Raw genomic sequence first — 16,509 nt, forward strand, 5'->3', positions numbered from 1 at the left:
TAGTGAAACGTTTTTCCGAGCTCAATATTTTGTCCTTAATGATTACGACGAAAATTCCACAATTAATGGTTTAGATTTCTCATTTTTTGAAAATCCCCTGTGGATGTTTCGTATATCATAAGGGTCAATATCGACTTTGAGCACATCACCAAGTGATTTAACAATATCTTGTAATTCCTGCGTTTTTTCGGTTTTCGCACACGGAATATTTCTAATTTCTATACAAGTAGCACGACTTCTTCTTTCTAGTATTTGTATTTTTTCCTCCAAATTTCTAATTTGTGCTTTGTCTTCTAGATTCTCTTGTATAAGTGTGTCGTATTTAATTTTCAGCTCTTCGTATTTGTTACTCATGAACTCAATTGACGATGAAATTTGTGAGTTCTGATCTCTGATTGTGTTGACGGTACTTAGTAGTGATTCATACTTCGCGTCCTGTGCGGCTGTCCATGTAGTGAACATATTTTCAAATTTGCTCAGATAATATTCCAAGTCATCTCCCTGTTTACGCTTTAGTCTCTGTAACCTCATGGTTACATTGAAATCTCCGGTTATATCCGGAGATGATTGAGAATGCTGTAACAATCTCAATGTAGAAGATGTTTTCGGAGGGGAGTGTTCAATTGGCATTTTTCTATATATGCCCTTGACAAAGTGTCACCCCAACTTTATTTTTAATAAATAATTAAAAGTGATCGTATTTAAAGTACCAGGGCAGCAGGATTTCGCAAGAGGTAGGCGGGGCCTTATAAATCGTAGCCACGAAGCGGATTGTACTAGGCGCAAAGTACCAGGCGCCGCGATGAACGTATACCTTCTTATTGGTTATGTACTCATATTTTATAGCACGGTTTTTTTTTTTTAATTGTAACTTTAAGAAACAATTTTAATCACAAACAAGCCATAAACACATGCACTCAGTAAGCGGTCCGAGAGGGAAGAGGATGATGAAATCAATGATGATAGAAAGAGAGAAATCACTGGGACTAAATATCCGCTATATAAGTAAGACCGTTAATGTGTCTAAGCTATTATAATAGATAAAAAATATCTACATACGATTTAAAACAAAAAAAAGTTATTTTAAAAGCTAAGGACCCTTCTACACCTTAAGATTTTTTGATAATAACTTTGTGGTGTACATACCATCAGTACCAATGGTAGCGGCCAGGGTTTCACCGATCAACGGCTGCTTCTGCCGAGTCCTAGCGAGACGGAGAGCTTGGACAGCGCTCTTTGACATCATATGTACTATGTAGAGCGGAGAGTTCATCTGAAAAATACAGAAAATTTAGATTTTGAGACATACGTTGTTTTGCTGACTGTAATATTTTATTGTGTTGTCTTTTGAATGATATACCTCACAATAAAATTGGTTTCTAATCTTTTTAGTAAACATCAATTCTTGCCTAAATCTATAACAAAATTCCTTCACAACTGACGGTGAAGTAAAACATCGTGAAGAAACCTGCATGTGTCTAATTTCATTGAAATAATGCCACATGTGTATTCTACCAACCCGCATTGGATTAGCGTGGTGAAATAAACTCCAAACCTTCTCCTCAAAAGGGAGAGGAGGCCTTAGCCCAGCAGTGGGACATTAGCGGGCTGTTACTGTTTTATACAACAAATATAATGTACTGACTCAAAATAGTATGGCCTACTGCGCAGGACATATTATAATGCATACAAGTATGTATGTGATAAACACAGGCTCACTCTTTATTTCTTTACTCTCATAATCTGATGGGATGGCAGACTCGACAGGAACAGGAAGAGAGCACAAGTGGGTGTTATAGCAGGTACACAGGTTTCTGTTCGAACCCTGATTGGTATTTGTATGTATATATTAATAGTTTTACCTGGTTAGCGATGACACAAGCTCTGTTGACAGCCTCAGCCTCAACTTCCTCGTCCCTGGACAACGCTTGACCCTCGGGGCCGGTCACTCCCGCAGCCAGCAGCTTCTCAGTATTGCGAGCTATTATACTGCCGTTTTCAGCGTGAATCTGCAATTATGACGTCGATTTTTATACAGAGTGTTGTGTGAATGTAATGATGATATTATAATAAAAGTTAAATGACTTCATGATTTAACAATAATAATATCCTATAATAATATCCTGGGACATTTTTCACACACGGCCATCTGATCCCAAATTAAGCTTGTACAAAGCTTGTGCTATGGAAACCAGACAACTGATATACTACATATACTACTTTTCTTTTTGTAAATACATACTTATATAGATAATTACACCCAGACTCAGGACAAACAGATATGTTCATGCACACAAATGTCTGTCCTGGGTGGGAATCGAACCCACAACCTTCGGCGTGAAAGGCAAGTGTTCTACCAACCACGCCAACCGGCTCGTCAATGCATTTTAAGTTTAGAAAATCACATTAATAAAATGCCGTATGAAAGATTTTCATGCGAATATATGGGCATTATACTCGTGTTGTTAACTTAACTATAGCCTTTTTTTAACGCTAAAAAAACGCGGTACACTTTCCACAAACCCCCACCCCCAGTGGGGTGGGGGTTTGTGGAAAGTCCAAAGCGCCGAGTGCGCCCCTAACATCAGAATACCCACTAAAAAACCAGCGGTACCCTTTCCGTCTTAAAAAGGAGCGCCACGGGATCGCTTTCGCATGATACCGTGAACTATATAGTCTGTTCCAATCTGAGAACTGCTCAAGATAAACAAACATTAGATTTACGAATTTCATGCAATTTGCTCTTGATCAATATATTTTAATTAATTACTTCAATCCACCATTGAACTACTTATATCCATTTTAATTTTACTTCTATAGTTTCGATATCAACATCAAATTAACGAATGAATGATGAATGTCAAAGATTATTCTCGACCAAATATCGCGTAAATTTAATGTCAAAGTTGTTTTTTTTCTACTCTTGTGGTTGAAACAGACCATATAAATCTAATTATTTAAAAAAATATATATATATATATATATATATATATATATATATATATATATTTTAAGAAGATTCCTTAAAAAGTAACCAATAATTTTAGACAAGAAGATTTTTGAGCAACTTTATGAATAAATATATTTTAGTTAATTGTACTCAAATACAATTTGGCTATAGTTATCACACGAAACAAAAAAGCCGAGATGGCCTAGTGGTTAGAACGCGAAAATCTTAACCGATGATCATGGGCTCAAGCCCGGGCAAGCACCACTGAATGTTCATGTGCTTAATTTGTGTTTATAATTCATCTCGTGCTTGACGATGAAGGAAAACATCGTGAGGAAACCTGCATGTGTTTAATTTCATTGAAATTCTGCACATGTGTATTCTACAAACTCGCATTGGAGCAGCGTGGTGGAATAAGCTCCAAACGTTCTCCTCAAAAGAGAGAGGAGGCCTTAGCCCAGCAGTGGGAGATTAACAAGCTGTTACTGTACTGTACTGTACTGTACTATCAAACATAACATCTTCATTTGTACTCACTAGAGGCAACGCCTTCAATTCGACACAGGTCTCCATGACCTGGCAGAGCTCGTAATCATTCAGCATCCAGGCATCCTTGTAAGCCATAAACATCTTGAACGAGTTGATGTCATGCTCCGCAACCAGCTGCTGCATTTCTTTCTTCACCGATGGCGACCACCAGGTGAAACCGACGTGGAGAGCGTAGTCACCGCACACCTGAAGGAAGATTTTAAGATCGTAAGTAAGGAGGTAGCGATAAGTGGTCTGCTCTGGAAATATTGTAATTTTAATTTATGTAATCTTTAAACCATGTAATAATTGACTCACTCAGTGTTCTCGATAATAGATTAATCATTTTTATATTAATATTTAGAGAAATTGAAGCCTGAATCTTTGATATTTATTTTGTGTTTGTTTTATATGTTTCACTCATAGCTAGTCCATAATATATTATGACATTCCAAACTTAAAATAAACGGAATATTCTAGAACGCCGCACGTAGTTTCATGACCACATTCTATTTACGAAAGTTTAACTGCTTTACTGTTACAACTAAAATTTAAAAGCGGATGTTTTTAACGGTCAACAATAAAACCAACTATGTAATTAATGAATATACTTTCACTAATTTAAATAGTAATTACTTAGTTTAGGGGAAATGCATGTTAACACGTACATACAAAAGTATTACTTGAATTACACTCGAAAAATCGAAAAGCGGTCACTAAAACGGTATGCATTTTAATTGATTGAAAAGTGATATGATTTCAAACAGAACGAATTGATTTGTTTTTCACTCGATTCCCCTTAAAGTATTGAAATAATAGCTTATTCCTACTCCGATTGGAATAGATGAGTATAATATGTTCAAAATAATGAGACACTTTATTTAAGATATTATAGTAGACCGCGTTTGCCTAGGAACTACCAGTGAGTACCGAATAGCTAGTAATTTTATTTAATTAATTATATATTATCCGTGCAGTGACGGAGAAAGAATACATTTCACTGCCCCTCTCTTTCCCATGGGTGTCGTAAGAGGCGACTAAGGGATATCTGAGCGACCATCTGCTCATCTGGTGGTAGGATGCTAACATCCACCTGGCTTGTTACCACCGTACGCATGGTGAAAAACTCGTGAAGTGGCTTGCAGCCGCGTTTCGAGGTCAGCCAGCGTACAGCCAGTGCCCGAGCGAGTATTGCCGCGATGGGTGTTGGTCCGGTGGAGACGGCTGTTGAACCAATGCCGGGGGAAACTGTATTGACCTGCCAGACAGGGAGACCTGAAGAAACGGCTGTTCCGCTGGCCGCCCGTGGCATAGTACAGAGGCCCGAGCGTGCCTAACCAGCTCGCGAGGCTGCCCCACCAGGCCACGCATAATCTCGGGGTGGACCGTCGTGCCGGTTGGTGACCGGAAGGTTGGGTCCCGGCGGCCACTTCCGGGGGTTTCGGGGGCCTTCCGTCCGGCGGATCAATATATTTTCCTTTTTGGCAAACATTTGGGAAAACACGCCTCCATACTTTGCCCATCCCTATCGTGGCAATACGTCGCTCGCTTCACGTCTCTTTTCCTTATTTTTCTAAATGGTAGCGCAAATAAGAAATAACGGTCGTTCAGCGGTGCACACCCCCACCATAACCACGCTGTTTGAGGTCGAGTTCTCTAACATCCGAGGACTCCACGCTAACCTCAACGCTGTCCACCACCATCTCGAGACAGCACGGCCAGCAATGTTGTTTCTCACGGAGACGCAAATACTCCGCCCTGCCGACACCAGCTACCTTAACTATCCCGGCTACATGCTTGAAGAATCTTTTAAAGCGAAAGCCGGAGTATGCTTGTTCGTCAGGGCGGATGTTTGTTGTCACCGATTGCGCTGCTTGGAGGACCCCTCCTTCTCCATGTTGGTGGTACGTGTGGACCTGTTTCGTCAGAGTCGAGTCTACGTGTGCCTCTACAGATCCCACAATGGTGACTTGGAGACAAGGCGATTATTTGACCATCTTAGTCGGGTGGCAGATGCTGCGCAAGAGCAGTTTCCTAACGCGAAATTGGTGTTTTTGGGGGATTTTAATGCTCACCATGAATCATGGTTGAAATCCCTCAAAACTGACCATGCTGGAAGAACTGCTCATAATTTTGCTCTCACACACGACTTGACCCAACTGGTTGATCAGCCCACCAGGATCCCAGACATTGATGGGCAAGCGCCTTCTCTACTGGATCTTCTGCTGACTTCTCACCCGGTGGAATATCAGGTTGTGGTTCAAGCTCCACTTGGTTCTTCGGATCACGGCCTTATATCTACCAAAGTGCCACAGGCCAAGCTGCCGCCATCAGCGGTATGCAAATGTCGCGTTTGGCACTATAAGTCGGCAGATTGGGACGGTATGCGCGATTACTATGCGTCAGTCCCTTGGAAGGAACGTTGCTTCAGTGGGAATGACCCGACAGCTAGTGCCGCTGCTGTTGCTGATGAGATCATGTTAGGAATGGAATACTACATTCCTAGCTCAGATCTCATCAATAGGGGCACGCGTAACCGTTGGTTCACTCGTGAATGTGCCGACGCTGTGTCATCTAAGCAGGCGGCATATCGCGCGTGGATCAACGGCTGCATTAACGGGGCATCTAACATTGACTCACTGAAAGCAAACTTCACGAAAACTCGGAGTTCTGAACAGGGTGCGGCGTTTTTCACGCCACAACAACTGTGCCTGTTATACAAAACACAGGTATGGTCTTGCATTGAATATTGCTCGCACCTTTGGGATGGCTCCGCTAAGTACCTAATGGAGGCCTTGGACCGGTTGCAGCGACGTGCAGTACGCATTATTGGCGACGTAAAGGTCACAAACACCCTTGAACCTTTACAATTTCGTCGCGAGATAGCAGCACTGAGCGCTTTCTATCGTCTGTATAACGGCGAGTGCTCTGAGGAATGATTCTCTCAAATTCCTGCTTCCCCCTTCCTTCTTAAGTCCACGCGAGCTGTTTTCCATGTCACCGCCTAACTGTGACATCAATTCTTGTTGCTGTGTGACATCTTTGTCGCACTACCAAAGAATGGAATTCCTTACCAGCTCACGTGTTCCCCTCCTCTTAAAACCCGGGTTCCTTCAAACGAGGCGTGAAGAGGCATCTTGCGGGCCGGCAAGGCGGGGACGGCTAGTACAGAACATTCTTCCCGACTGTACTGGCCGTCGTCGCGTTTGGACTCTACTACCACTTACTATCAGGTGGAGTAGAGTCATTTGCCATCCCGGGGCATAAAAAAAAAAAAAAAAAAATTTAAATATACTTATAGTCTATATAACATCGCCTACACTAAGGCTTCTATGGAAATAAAAACATAAACAATAAACTTAATTAAAATAATAGAATAGATAAACAAAAAGTAAAGATAACGGAACAATAATGCTTGTAAGATCCTTATTGAATAAATAATGTTTTAATTTTAACAAGTTGATACAAGCATTTAAAAAAAAACAATTATCAACTTAACCGGTATAAACTATAAAAATCAGACTCGTATAATCATTATTCATGTATGTCAATTCATAAAAGTTACGACCACGAGAAACCGCGTAGTAGAGTTAGAAGAGTTGAGTTTTATCACAGACAAAAATACTAGATAAAAAAGTCTGTCACAGTGACAAGAATTCTTCCATACTTGTGACTGCGATATATACTAAGGTCAAAATAAATATTCATAAAAAACAAAACTATTCAATATTATAAGGCGTATAATAGGCAGTCACTTAGTTTTCGCTGTTTGTTTAAAAATAAATATTTACGTAATTACGATGGGTCATTTAATTAAATATTATCTTAGCTTCATTATATTCGCAAATCGCATTTTGTACCAATTAAATGATTTATTCGATAAAGTATTTTAAATAAATAAAACAACTTGTTTTAAATAAAACCTCGTTACTTTATGCCTATTTTTCAGTCACTGTGACTTCTAGGTATCACGATGTACCTCGTGAGTCCCAAGTCTATCAGCTACGTATAATCGTTAACAATTATCATAACTTAGATCCAAGACCACGAGGGATACCGCATGCATAGTATTAATTTAGTTTCTTGGGTCTTGACCAGACTATTAGCCAGTCAACAACCTTTCAAGATAAATCTTGTTTCATTACGACAAGACGTCAATGTTAAAATGACAGCTCTCAGGCACCCTACTAAACCGAAACAACCAAACGATAGCGCGATTAAAAATACACCAAACGCCATCTATGAGCTGCGGGAACGAACTAAATGCGTAACTTGCTGAAATGTTAAAACGGCAAACTATATAAATATTCAGACAGAAATCTTTTTTTATGTTTGTTTTATAAGCAATTTATAGTGAGAATTTTTTCAATTATATTTTCTATAAAAGGTTCAATTTATTAAAAATTAAATTAAAAAAGGTATTTTCAAATAAATATTAGTAAATTTCACAGATGATAAAAAGTATAAGTGATTTTTCAACGATTTATTTTATATCATTGTAACAATATTGTTGATTGACGAAAATCAGTAACTACTAAGTTTCTTGCCGGCTTACTTGGCAAGAAACTCTACATTTTTAAAATGCTTTGATATAAAATTAATTATAAATCTAAATTATATATGTAGTAATAATAGCCCATATCCCACTGTTGGACAAAGATCGCTTAAGTTTCAGTGCGGGTGAAAAGTCATAAAACTATATGATTTATATAAAAAATAGAACTCAGTATAACATACATATTTGGGGAAAAATGGTTCATTTTTATCAGTTGTTTACACATTTATAACCGTTGTGAGTAAAATGCACTATACAAGCTCTCTATGTATAGCACATTTTGTTTTGTCAGTCCATACAAGTATTTGTACTAACTCGTATGAAGTTTCTTTTGGATATAATATATTTGTGATAGAACCCACATTTATTATGAAATTTTTCTTCACTGCATATTTTACTTTAAAAAAACACCTCACATTTTATATATGCAAATTGTATTATCAATTGTCATTTTTAGATATTTTTTGTGTCTTATCAAAGAAATCAATAAAATCAAAAATATTGTTATGAAAGATTTTTGTATGAAATCTCATAAACAACTTAAAAATTGTATTTAAAAAGCAAAATAATATATACTTCGATATAAATAAACCGATTTTATGTTAAATTATGTGATTATAGCATATATAAGATAACGTAGATTGGTTCCTGAACGCTCCAAGCTCAAACACAAATGCGCTTTATTTGTGAAAAAATAAAAATAAAGTCCAATAACAATAACGGAACAAAATTACTTACTAGTAAATACCATATGCGTTGGTTTTCATATATATGTCAAATAAATATTATTAAATGTTATTAAAAACGGTCAATTTTATTTATTATATTATATAATTTAATTCAAAATACACTTTTTCAAAGCTTTTAGGGGCAATTTCGTCATTTTCAGTATGTTAGTACTATGTTGTTTAAAAAATGTTTATGAGTAAAACGGATTGTATTGTAGAAAAGTGAAATTATTCACAATTATCCTGTTTATCATAAATATGTTTACAAACTGGTTCGATATATAGGTATGGTAGATTCATACCATATGTATGCATCTATATAAAATGTACTCATTCACGAATACAGTCAAATGTAATTATAACGGTTACATTACAATCAATCAATCAACAGCCAATCGTTGTCCACTGCTGAACATAGGCCTCTCCCAAGGTGCGCCAAAGCTCCCTGTCCTCCGCCTTCCGCATCCAGTTGGTGCCCGCCACCTTCTTAAGGTCGTCGGTCCACCTGGCTGGAGGGCGCCCTACGCTGCGCTTGCCGATTCGCGGTCTCCACTCTAGGACTCTTCTGCTCCAACGGCCATCGGTCCTACGACATACGTGACCAGCCCACTGCCACTTCAGCCTGCTAATTTTGCAAGCTATGTCGGTGACTCCGGTTCTTTTCCGGATAATCTCATTTCTGATCTTATCCTTCAAAGATACTCCGAGCATAGCTCGCTCCATAGCACGCTGAGCGACTTTGAATTTGTGGACTAGTCCCGCAGTTAGTGTCCACGTTTCGGCACCGTATGTCATGGCAGGTAAGACGCATTGGTTGAAGACTTTCGTCTTCAAACATTGCGGTATAGACGACTTGAGGACTTGACGAAGGTTGCCAAATGCTGCCCATCCCAAGCGAATTCTTCGATCGGCTTCCTTCTCGAAGTTGTTCCTACCGACTTGTATTATCTGTCCTAGGTAGGTATATTCACTAACAACTTCGAGAGGTTTCCTCTCGACGTATATCGGTCCCGGCACGACATGCCTATTGAACATGACCTTGGTCTTGTCCAAGTTCATACCGAGACCGACACACCGGGAAGACTCGCCTAGGCTACGCAGCATTTCGGTGAGTTGTTCCAGCGACTCTGCTATGATGACGATATCGTCGGCAAATCGAAGGTGTGAGATGTACTCGCCGTTTACATTGACTCCATACCTAGTCCAATCCAGCGTTTTGAAAACGTCTTCCAACGCGTTGGTGAACAGTTTCGGGGATATTACATCCCCCTGTCTCACCCCTCTGCGCAGTTGGATCGCCTTCGTCTTACAGTCCTGGATGTGGACAGTCATTGTAGCGGCGTTGTACAGACATCTCAGTACCTCGATATATCTCCAATCGATATGACATCTCTGCAATGAGTCGAGCACTGCCCAGGTTTCGATGGAGTCGAAGGCTTTCTCGTAGTCCACAAATGCCATACACAGCGGCTGATTGTACTCTTCGGTCTTCTGCACAATCTGCCGAACAGTATGGATGTGGTCCACGGTGCTGTAGCCTGATCGAAAGCCGGCTTGCTCTGGGGGCTGGAACTCGTCAAGTCGTCTGGCGAGACGGTTCGTGACGACTCTTGAGAACAGCTTATACACGTGACTCAGGAGGGAGATTGGTCTGTAGTTTTTCAAGAGGGTTTTATCACCTTTCTTGAAAAACAGTACCACCTCACTCCCGCTCCACGTTTCCGGGGTCTTGCCATGTTGGATGACGGAATTAAAGAGGCTTGCTAGCTCTTTCAGGACCGGAGTCCCGCCTGCCTTAAGCAACTCTGTTGTGATTCCGTCATCTCCCGGAGCTTTGTTGTTTTTAAGCTGTTCTAGAGCCGCCCTAATCTCTCCTTGGTCAACGACCGGGAGCTTCTCGGAGTAATGGCGCATAAGAGGGGCGCGCTGGTCATCAATACTGATTCCCACGGGTTTATCCGATCTTGAAGAGAACAACTGCCCATAAAACCTCTCTACTTCTCCGATAATCTCAGGCCTAGAGGTAACGACCCCACCATTTTCAGTTTTAAGTTTTGTCAGACGCGGCCTCCCAAACTTGCGAGCGAACACTTTCGATCCCCGATTTTGCTCAATCGCAGCCTTGATGGCACGGGTATTGGAGCGTCGGAGATCGCGTCGCGTCAGCGTTTTTATTGTTCGGTTTAAGGCCTTATCTGACAAAAACGATGGTAGTTCTCGTCGTTTTCTCATGAGCTCGAGTGTCTCAGCAGAGAGTTTTGGTGCGTTGTCTCTTCTCTGTGGCGGAAAACACTTGCGGGATGTGTTTTGCAGTATTTTGACCAGCGTGTCGGTTCTCTCATCAATGCTGCTTATGGTTTCCAACGCGGTGAATTGATTTTGAAGTTCCATTTGGAACTTTTCGGAGCCTTGAGCAGCTTGGAGCATGGTAGGTCGGAGAGTAGACCTCATCATTCTCGATCTTTCGGCTTTTAAGTTGATATTTAGAGTGCCTCGAACCAAGCGGTGATCACTTCCGGTATTAAACTTGTTGATCACTGAAACATCTCTAAATATGTGCCTTTTATTCGAAATGATAAAGTCTATCTCGTTCCTTGTCACGTTATCGGGGCTTCGCCAGGTCCACCTCCTCTGAGGCTTTTTTTGAAAGAAAGAATTCATCAAAAAAAGCCCCTGCGCTTCGAGAAAGTTTACCAGCATTTGCCCCCTGTGATTTCTGCAGCCCAAGCCGTAAGGTCCGACTTTCGATTCACCGCTATCTTGTACTCCCACTTTAGCATTAAAGTCTCCCATAACAACATTGTAGTGGGCCCTCGAGGTGTCGTTGAGGGCCTTTGCGATGTCCTCGTACATCGCTTCGACCACATCATCAGAGTATGTCGAAGTTGGCGCATATACCTGTACAACCTTCAGGGAGTACCTGTCGGAAAGTTTTAGGACAAGGTACGCTACCCGGTTCGACACACTACTGATTTCCACAATGCTGCTAATGAGATCCTTTTTGACTAGAAAACCGACACCACCCTGGGAGAGGTTATCACCTTCGCGGAAGTAGAGTAAGTTACCGGACTCTAGAGTTATCGTGTCCTCCCCCTGTCTTCGGACTTCAGATAACCCCAGTATATGCCAGTTTATATGACTTAACTCTACTTCTAATTCGGCGAGGTGATGGTCCAGCCTCATCGAGCGTCCATTATACGTTGCCATTTTCAGTCGTTTTATACGGTAGCCTGCCGTGAACCGGTGATTCTTAGCACCCCCTGCCCTGCCGATACCGCGACCGCTACCTTGGTCGGGCCTAGCGGGCTTGCCGGTAACTGGGGGCCTTTTTTTGGGCGCATCTGCCATTAAGGGAGGGGTTTGCCCATACTCGCCGCGCTGGGCAGGCGTGTTGGCGAGCGCAGTAGGGGGTAAGATGTTTATGGGAGGGGGGACGCTGCTGCCCATCCCCCCTTTTCCTCGTCCCTCAGTCGCCTCTTACGACACCCACGGGATGAGATTGGGGGAGTACTATTCTAAGCCGGTACTCCACGGTTACATTACAATTACCTTAATTTTTATTTATTTTATTTTTTCACAAACAAGCATAACTAGCGCCACTGCAAAGCAATCTTCAGTTCCGGATGTAACCGGTTTCTATCTGTTTACCAGAGGCCGGATGATTTCCCGCCCGGAGGGTTTCGGACACGCACTGATGTTTTCGTGTCCAAACCTTCAAGTTCCTCTGTGAAATTGAAATTAATATCGAGTTATTTATTACAGAGAGTAGATCTTTAATAAAAACAAACTTAGCTTTATTTGCTTAAGCAAAATAAAAATTGGTTTCTTTTATAACAATTACAGAATACTTTCTATTAATCTCTAATCGTCTTTCTCATAACAGATTATAAAACAATAAAGCTATCTTTTTCTGCGCCAGAACTACACACTCATCAATTATTTTCGACAAACAGTAATTTGTATCATTATGTCCAGCTTTATAACGGTGTATTTACAGGCGCAATACGGTGTAATATACTTCTTACAGTGCACGTGTCTATGTGTCAAGGTGAGCATTAATATGATAGCAAAGCATTATGTGTGTTAAATATAAAAAATTTAGAAAATACTACTTATGATACTTGACAATATCAGCACAGAGTAATAATGATAGATAAGATAATGTCTATTATCTTAAAAAAAAATCTTCTACACATCCGGCTCGAAGGACCAAGTTTTCTTTTTTGATGTAATTGAACAATAATTTTGAAAGAAAAGTAATAGAAGGAAGTTTAAAATATTTTAAGTTCGATCGTAGAACTTTTTATAACTGATTCCAGACATCAAATAATTAAGTATTAACAGTTAAGTATTTGTTGTATTGCTCATCACAATTCTTCATCATTAAAAATGCAAGATTAATCTACTGTTCTAAAATATAAGAGTTACTCACTGCTGATAGAGAAGGTGGAGTTTTGCAAGTCTCGCTGTCCAGGCTCTCGCATCTTTCGTCCGGTGGGAGTGCTGCAGCCGGACACCGACAGACCCTCCATTTGATTGTTGGATATGCTCAGTTCTATAAAGTATGAAAGAGTAAATAGTAAATATTTCAACTACGGAATTTTTAAAGTTTAGCTGAAAAGGAATAAAAGAGAAATTAAATTTTAAATTAGTGTTTAATTGAATCTTTTATATAAATGTTATCGCTGGATATATTTTGGTTGTAACAAGGTCAATACGTGTCATAAAATGAAGATAAAGTATTAAGATAATCGAATATAATAATCTGTAGGACTGTTCATACAACATATCAAGTATAAAACCAAATTATGGCTTAAATATGGTTCATTGTAAATCTAAAAATCAAACGGATCAGGTTTAATCAACGCTTATGTTTAAGTGATGGGTGAGCTCACCGGTGGGGGTCCCGTTGGTGTAGGCGGGCGAGGCCCTCGGGGATTCCCGGCCCCCGTCCGACACGTCGCTCGCCTGCTGCTCGTTACGCGCGCCGTACACCGTCGGAGAGTCCGGCGGAGTGTTCAGGAACTTTCCGAATCCTGAGATAACGAAACATACCCTACATTTTATTTCAAACTATTTTCCGAATCAAAATTATATTACACTTTATCGTTTACAAGTGATAAAATGACATGAAGCAAGTTTGAGCCCCAGGGGCTATTTCTTATACCTAACTCCTGTCCTCAAACTCGAGGGCGAAAACTAATAATGAATATTTTGTTACCTTCGACGACTCGTAGTTCGCCGTCATCGAGACAAACGCGACCATTGACGATAACGTATTGGGGACTACCAATTACGTGCTGACCCTGAAAAGATAGATTTTTCCAGTTATGGCAGTATGTCAGGAATATTCAATATCATAACACAAAAGTAATGTTATTGTAATAACAATATTATATATAACATGACTGTTTCGGGATGCCATGCTACGTTTAACGCCATAGATTTGATAGCTTTTTCCAACAACAATAGGAGTACAGATAAATAAATAACTTTCGACATTTCAATTAACCTGATGTTTTTTGGTCGAGATCTTAAATTATAATCTAGATAGGTTATATTATACATATTTCTCATGGATTAGTGATAAAATAGTTTTAAATGTCGGCGAAATTGCTATCGAAACTTTGGAAGTAAAATTAAGGTGGTGTTAGTGAAGTGAAATAGTGTTTGGATTATAAATAAAAGTGTTTTAATCAAGTACTATTAGCTAGGAGCAAATCCCAAGGAAAATGTAATTCTAGGGCTCATCTCTACTCCTTATTCGATTGAATTGTATAAGGGGTATTACAGATTTGATCAAATTTGGAGGCTTGGGGCTTACTCCAACCCGCATTGGAGCAGCGTAGTGGAATAAGCTCCAAACCTTCTCCTCAAAAGGGAGAGGAGGCCTCAGCCCAGCAGTGGGACATTAACATGCTGGTACTTTGATCAAATCTACTAATCGAATGGTTCGTACGTTACAAATATACGTACATTAATGACCATATGCAATAGGGGAGGGGGGGGGGGTCAGTACCACGAATATGTTGAAGTCGACGGCGTGGTGGTGCGTGTGCGCGGAGACGGTGCGCTCGTGGCGGGGGTCCCACAGCTCCAGGTCAGCGTCGGCACCCGCGGCCACGCGGTCCTTGCGCGGCCACAGGTGGAACACGCGCGCCGCCGCCGCGCTGCTCACCGACACGAAGCGGCACGGGTCCATGGCGCCTGCGCGTACACGCGGTGAGTCGACCACACCGCGCATGGACTTGGCGATGTAAGAAATAATAACCATTCCTAACATTGCCGATGTGCCCCCGATCTTGGGAGCTGAGATATTTTGCCTTTTTTGCCTGTTACACTGGCTCACTCACGCTTCAAACCGGAACGCAACAATTTCTGAACTGTCATAAAATTATTAATTATATTTCGTGATATATTATATTTCGATATTTCCCCGCAATAGTACCCGAGGAGTTTCATTTATTTGAACAGTCTAAACTCTAGAGAGTGCATTACACAATGAATTTTCGGGCAAGACGATTCGTGATTACCCTCGAAAACAATTTGCAAACATGGCTTAAAAGTGAAATGGGGCGGTAGTTTTTCAGAAGAGCTTTATCACCCTTCTTGAAAAACAGCACCACCACACTTCTGCTCCATGTCTTCAGTGTTATACCATTGTGGAGGACGGAATTAAAGATGTTAGCCATCTCTCTCAGAACTGGTGTGCCTCCTGCTTTGAGAAGCTCTGAGGTATTTCCGTCATCTCCTGAAGCCTTGTTGTTTCCAAGTTGCCCGAGAGCAATCCTAATCTCGCCCAAATCGATGTCGGGAAGATCGTCTGATAGATGGCGTGTTAGTCTGGCTCGTGGGTCATCCGCACTGTGGGACTTAGGTGGAGGTACTCGTGATGAGTATAAATCGCCATAGTACTTTTCGACTTCAGCTAGAATCTCTGGTTTTGAGGTGACGGTTGTGCCTTGTATGGTTCTGTGTTTTGTCAGGTGACAACAGGAGGTATGTGACTTTGCAAGAACCTTTGAGCCCCTATTGAGTGCTATAGCATCTTCAATATTCCGGGAATTCGCTCGTCTTGTGTCACGCCTTATTAGTTTTTTAACCTTCCTGTTAAGTGCCTGACACTCAGATGGCGTCATGTTCTGCTGTTCTCGTCTCCTCGTCATCTCGTTCAGAGTTTCGCCTGAGAGCTTCGACTTACGTCCATTGCTCTTTTGTCGAAAGTAATTTTGGCCTACCTCGCGGATGACACGCACCAGACCATTGGTGGCGTCGTCAATACCCTGCCTGGTTTCCAACATGGCAAATCGGTTCTGTAGTTCCAGCTGGAAGCTTTCGCAACCAGCTTCGACCTGAGGCAGAGTTGGTCTAAGAGTCGACTTCATTAACCGCGATCGTTCTATTTTAGTGTTAATATTCAGGGTGCCTCTTACCAGGCGATGATCACTTCCAGTGTTTACCCTGTTGATCACGGAGACATCCCTAAATATTTGGCGCTTATTGGATAAAATTAAGTCGATCTCATTCATCGCTATGTTATCAGGGCATCGCCAGGTCCACTTCCTTTGGGGCTTTTTCTGGAAAAATGAATTCATCAGAAATAATCGCTGAGCCTCGAGGAAGTTTACCAGCATTTGTCCCCGATGATTTCTGCGCCCATAGCCGAATTTTCCTACCCTCGATTCACCATCTTCTTGTACTCCCACTTTGGCATTGAAGTCACCCATAACAATTGTGTAGAAGGTATT

The 16,509-nt window shown here is 41.0% G+C and overlaps 1 protein-coding gene across 12 annotated transcripts in view; it reads right to left on the bottom strand.

Annotated features, from left to right (window-relative positions):
• The window catches only part of LOC126777874 (dihydropyrimidinase), a 230,501-nt gene that overhangs the window by 64,282 nt on the left and 149,710 nt on the right, over positions 1-16,509 (bottom strand). For 5 of the 12 annotated variants that reach the window (XR_007670102.1, XM_050501154.1, XM_050501146.1 and 2 more), the window contains one exon: positions 13,657-13,797. Coding sequence is in view for 11 of the 12 variants with exons in the window: in XM_050501154.1 (XP_050357111.1) it covers positions 13,657-13,797 (141 nt within the window). In the remaining variant the exon portion in view is untranslated. Of the gene's footprint in view, positions 1-12,361; positions 12,486-13,193; positions 13,317-13,656; positions 13,798-13,982; positions 14,068-16,509 lie in introns of those variants that run through there. The other 7 variants (XM_050501148.1, XM_050501141.1, XM_050501152.1 and 4 more) reach the window with 5 other exon arrangements.

This window comes from Nymphalis io, chromosome 24, assembly GCF_905147045.1.
Source record: "Nymphalis io chromosome 24, ilAglIoxx1.1, whole genome shotgun sequence".
Classification (NCBI taxonomy): Eukaryota; Metazoa; Arthropoda; class Insecta; order Lepidoptera; family Nymphalidae; genus Nymphalis; species Nymphalis io.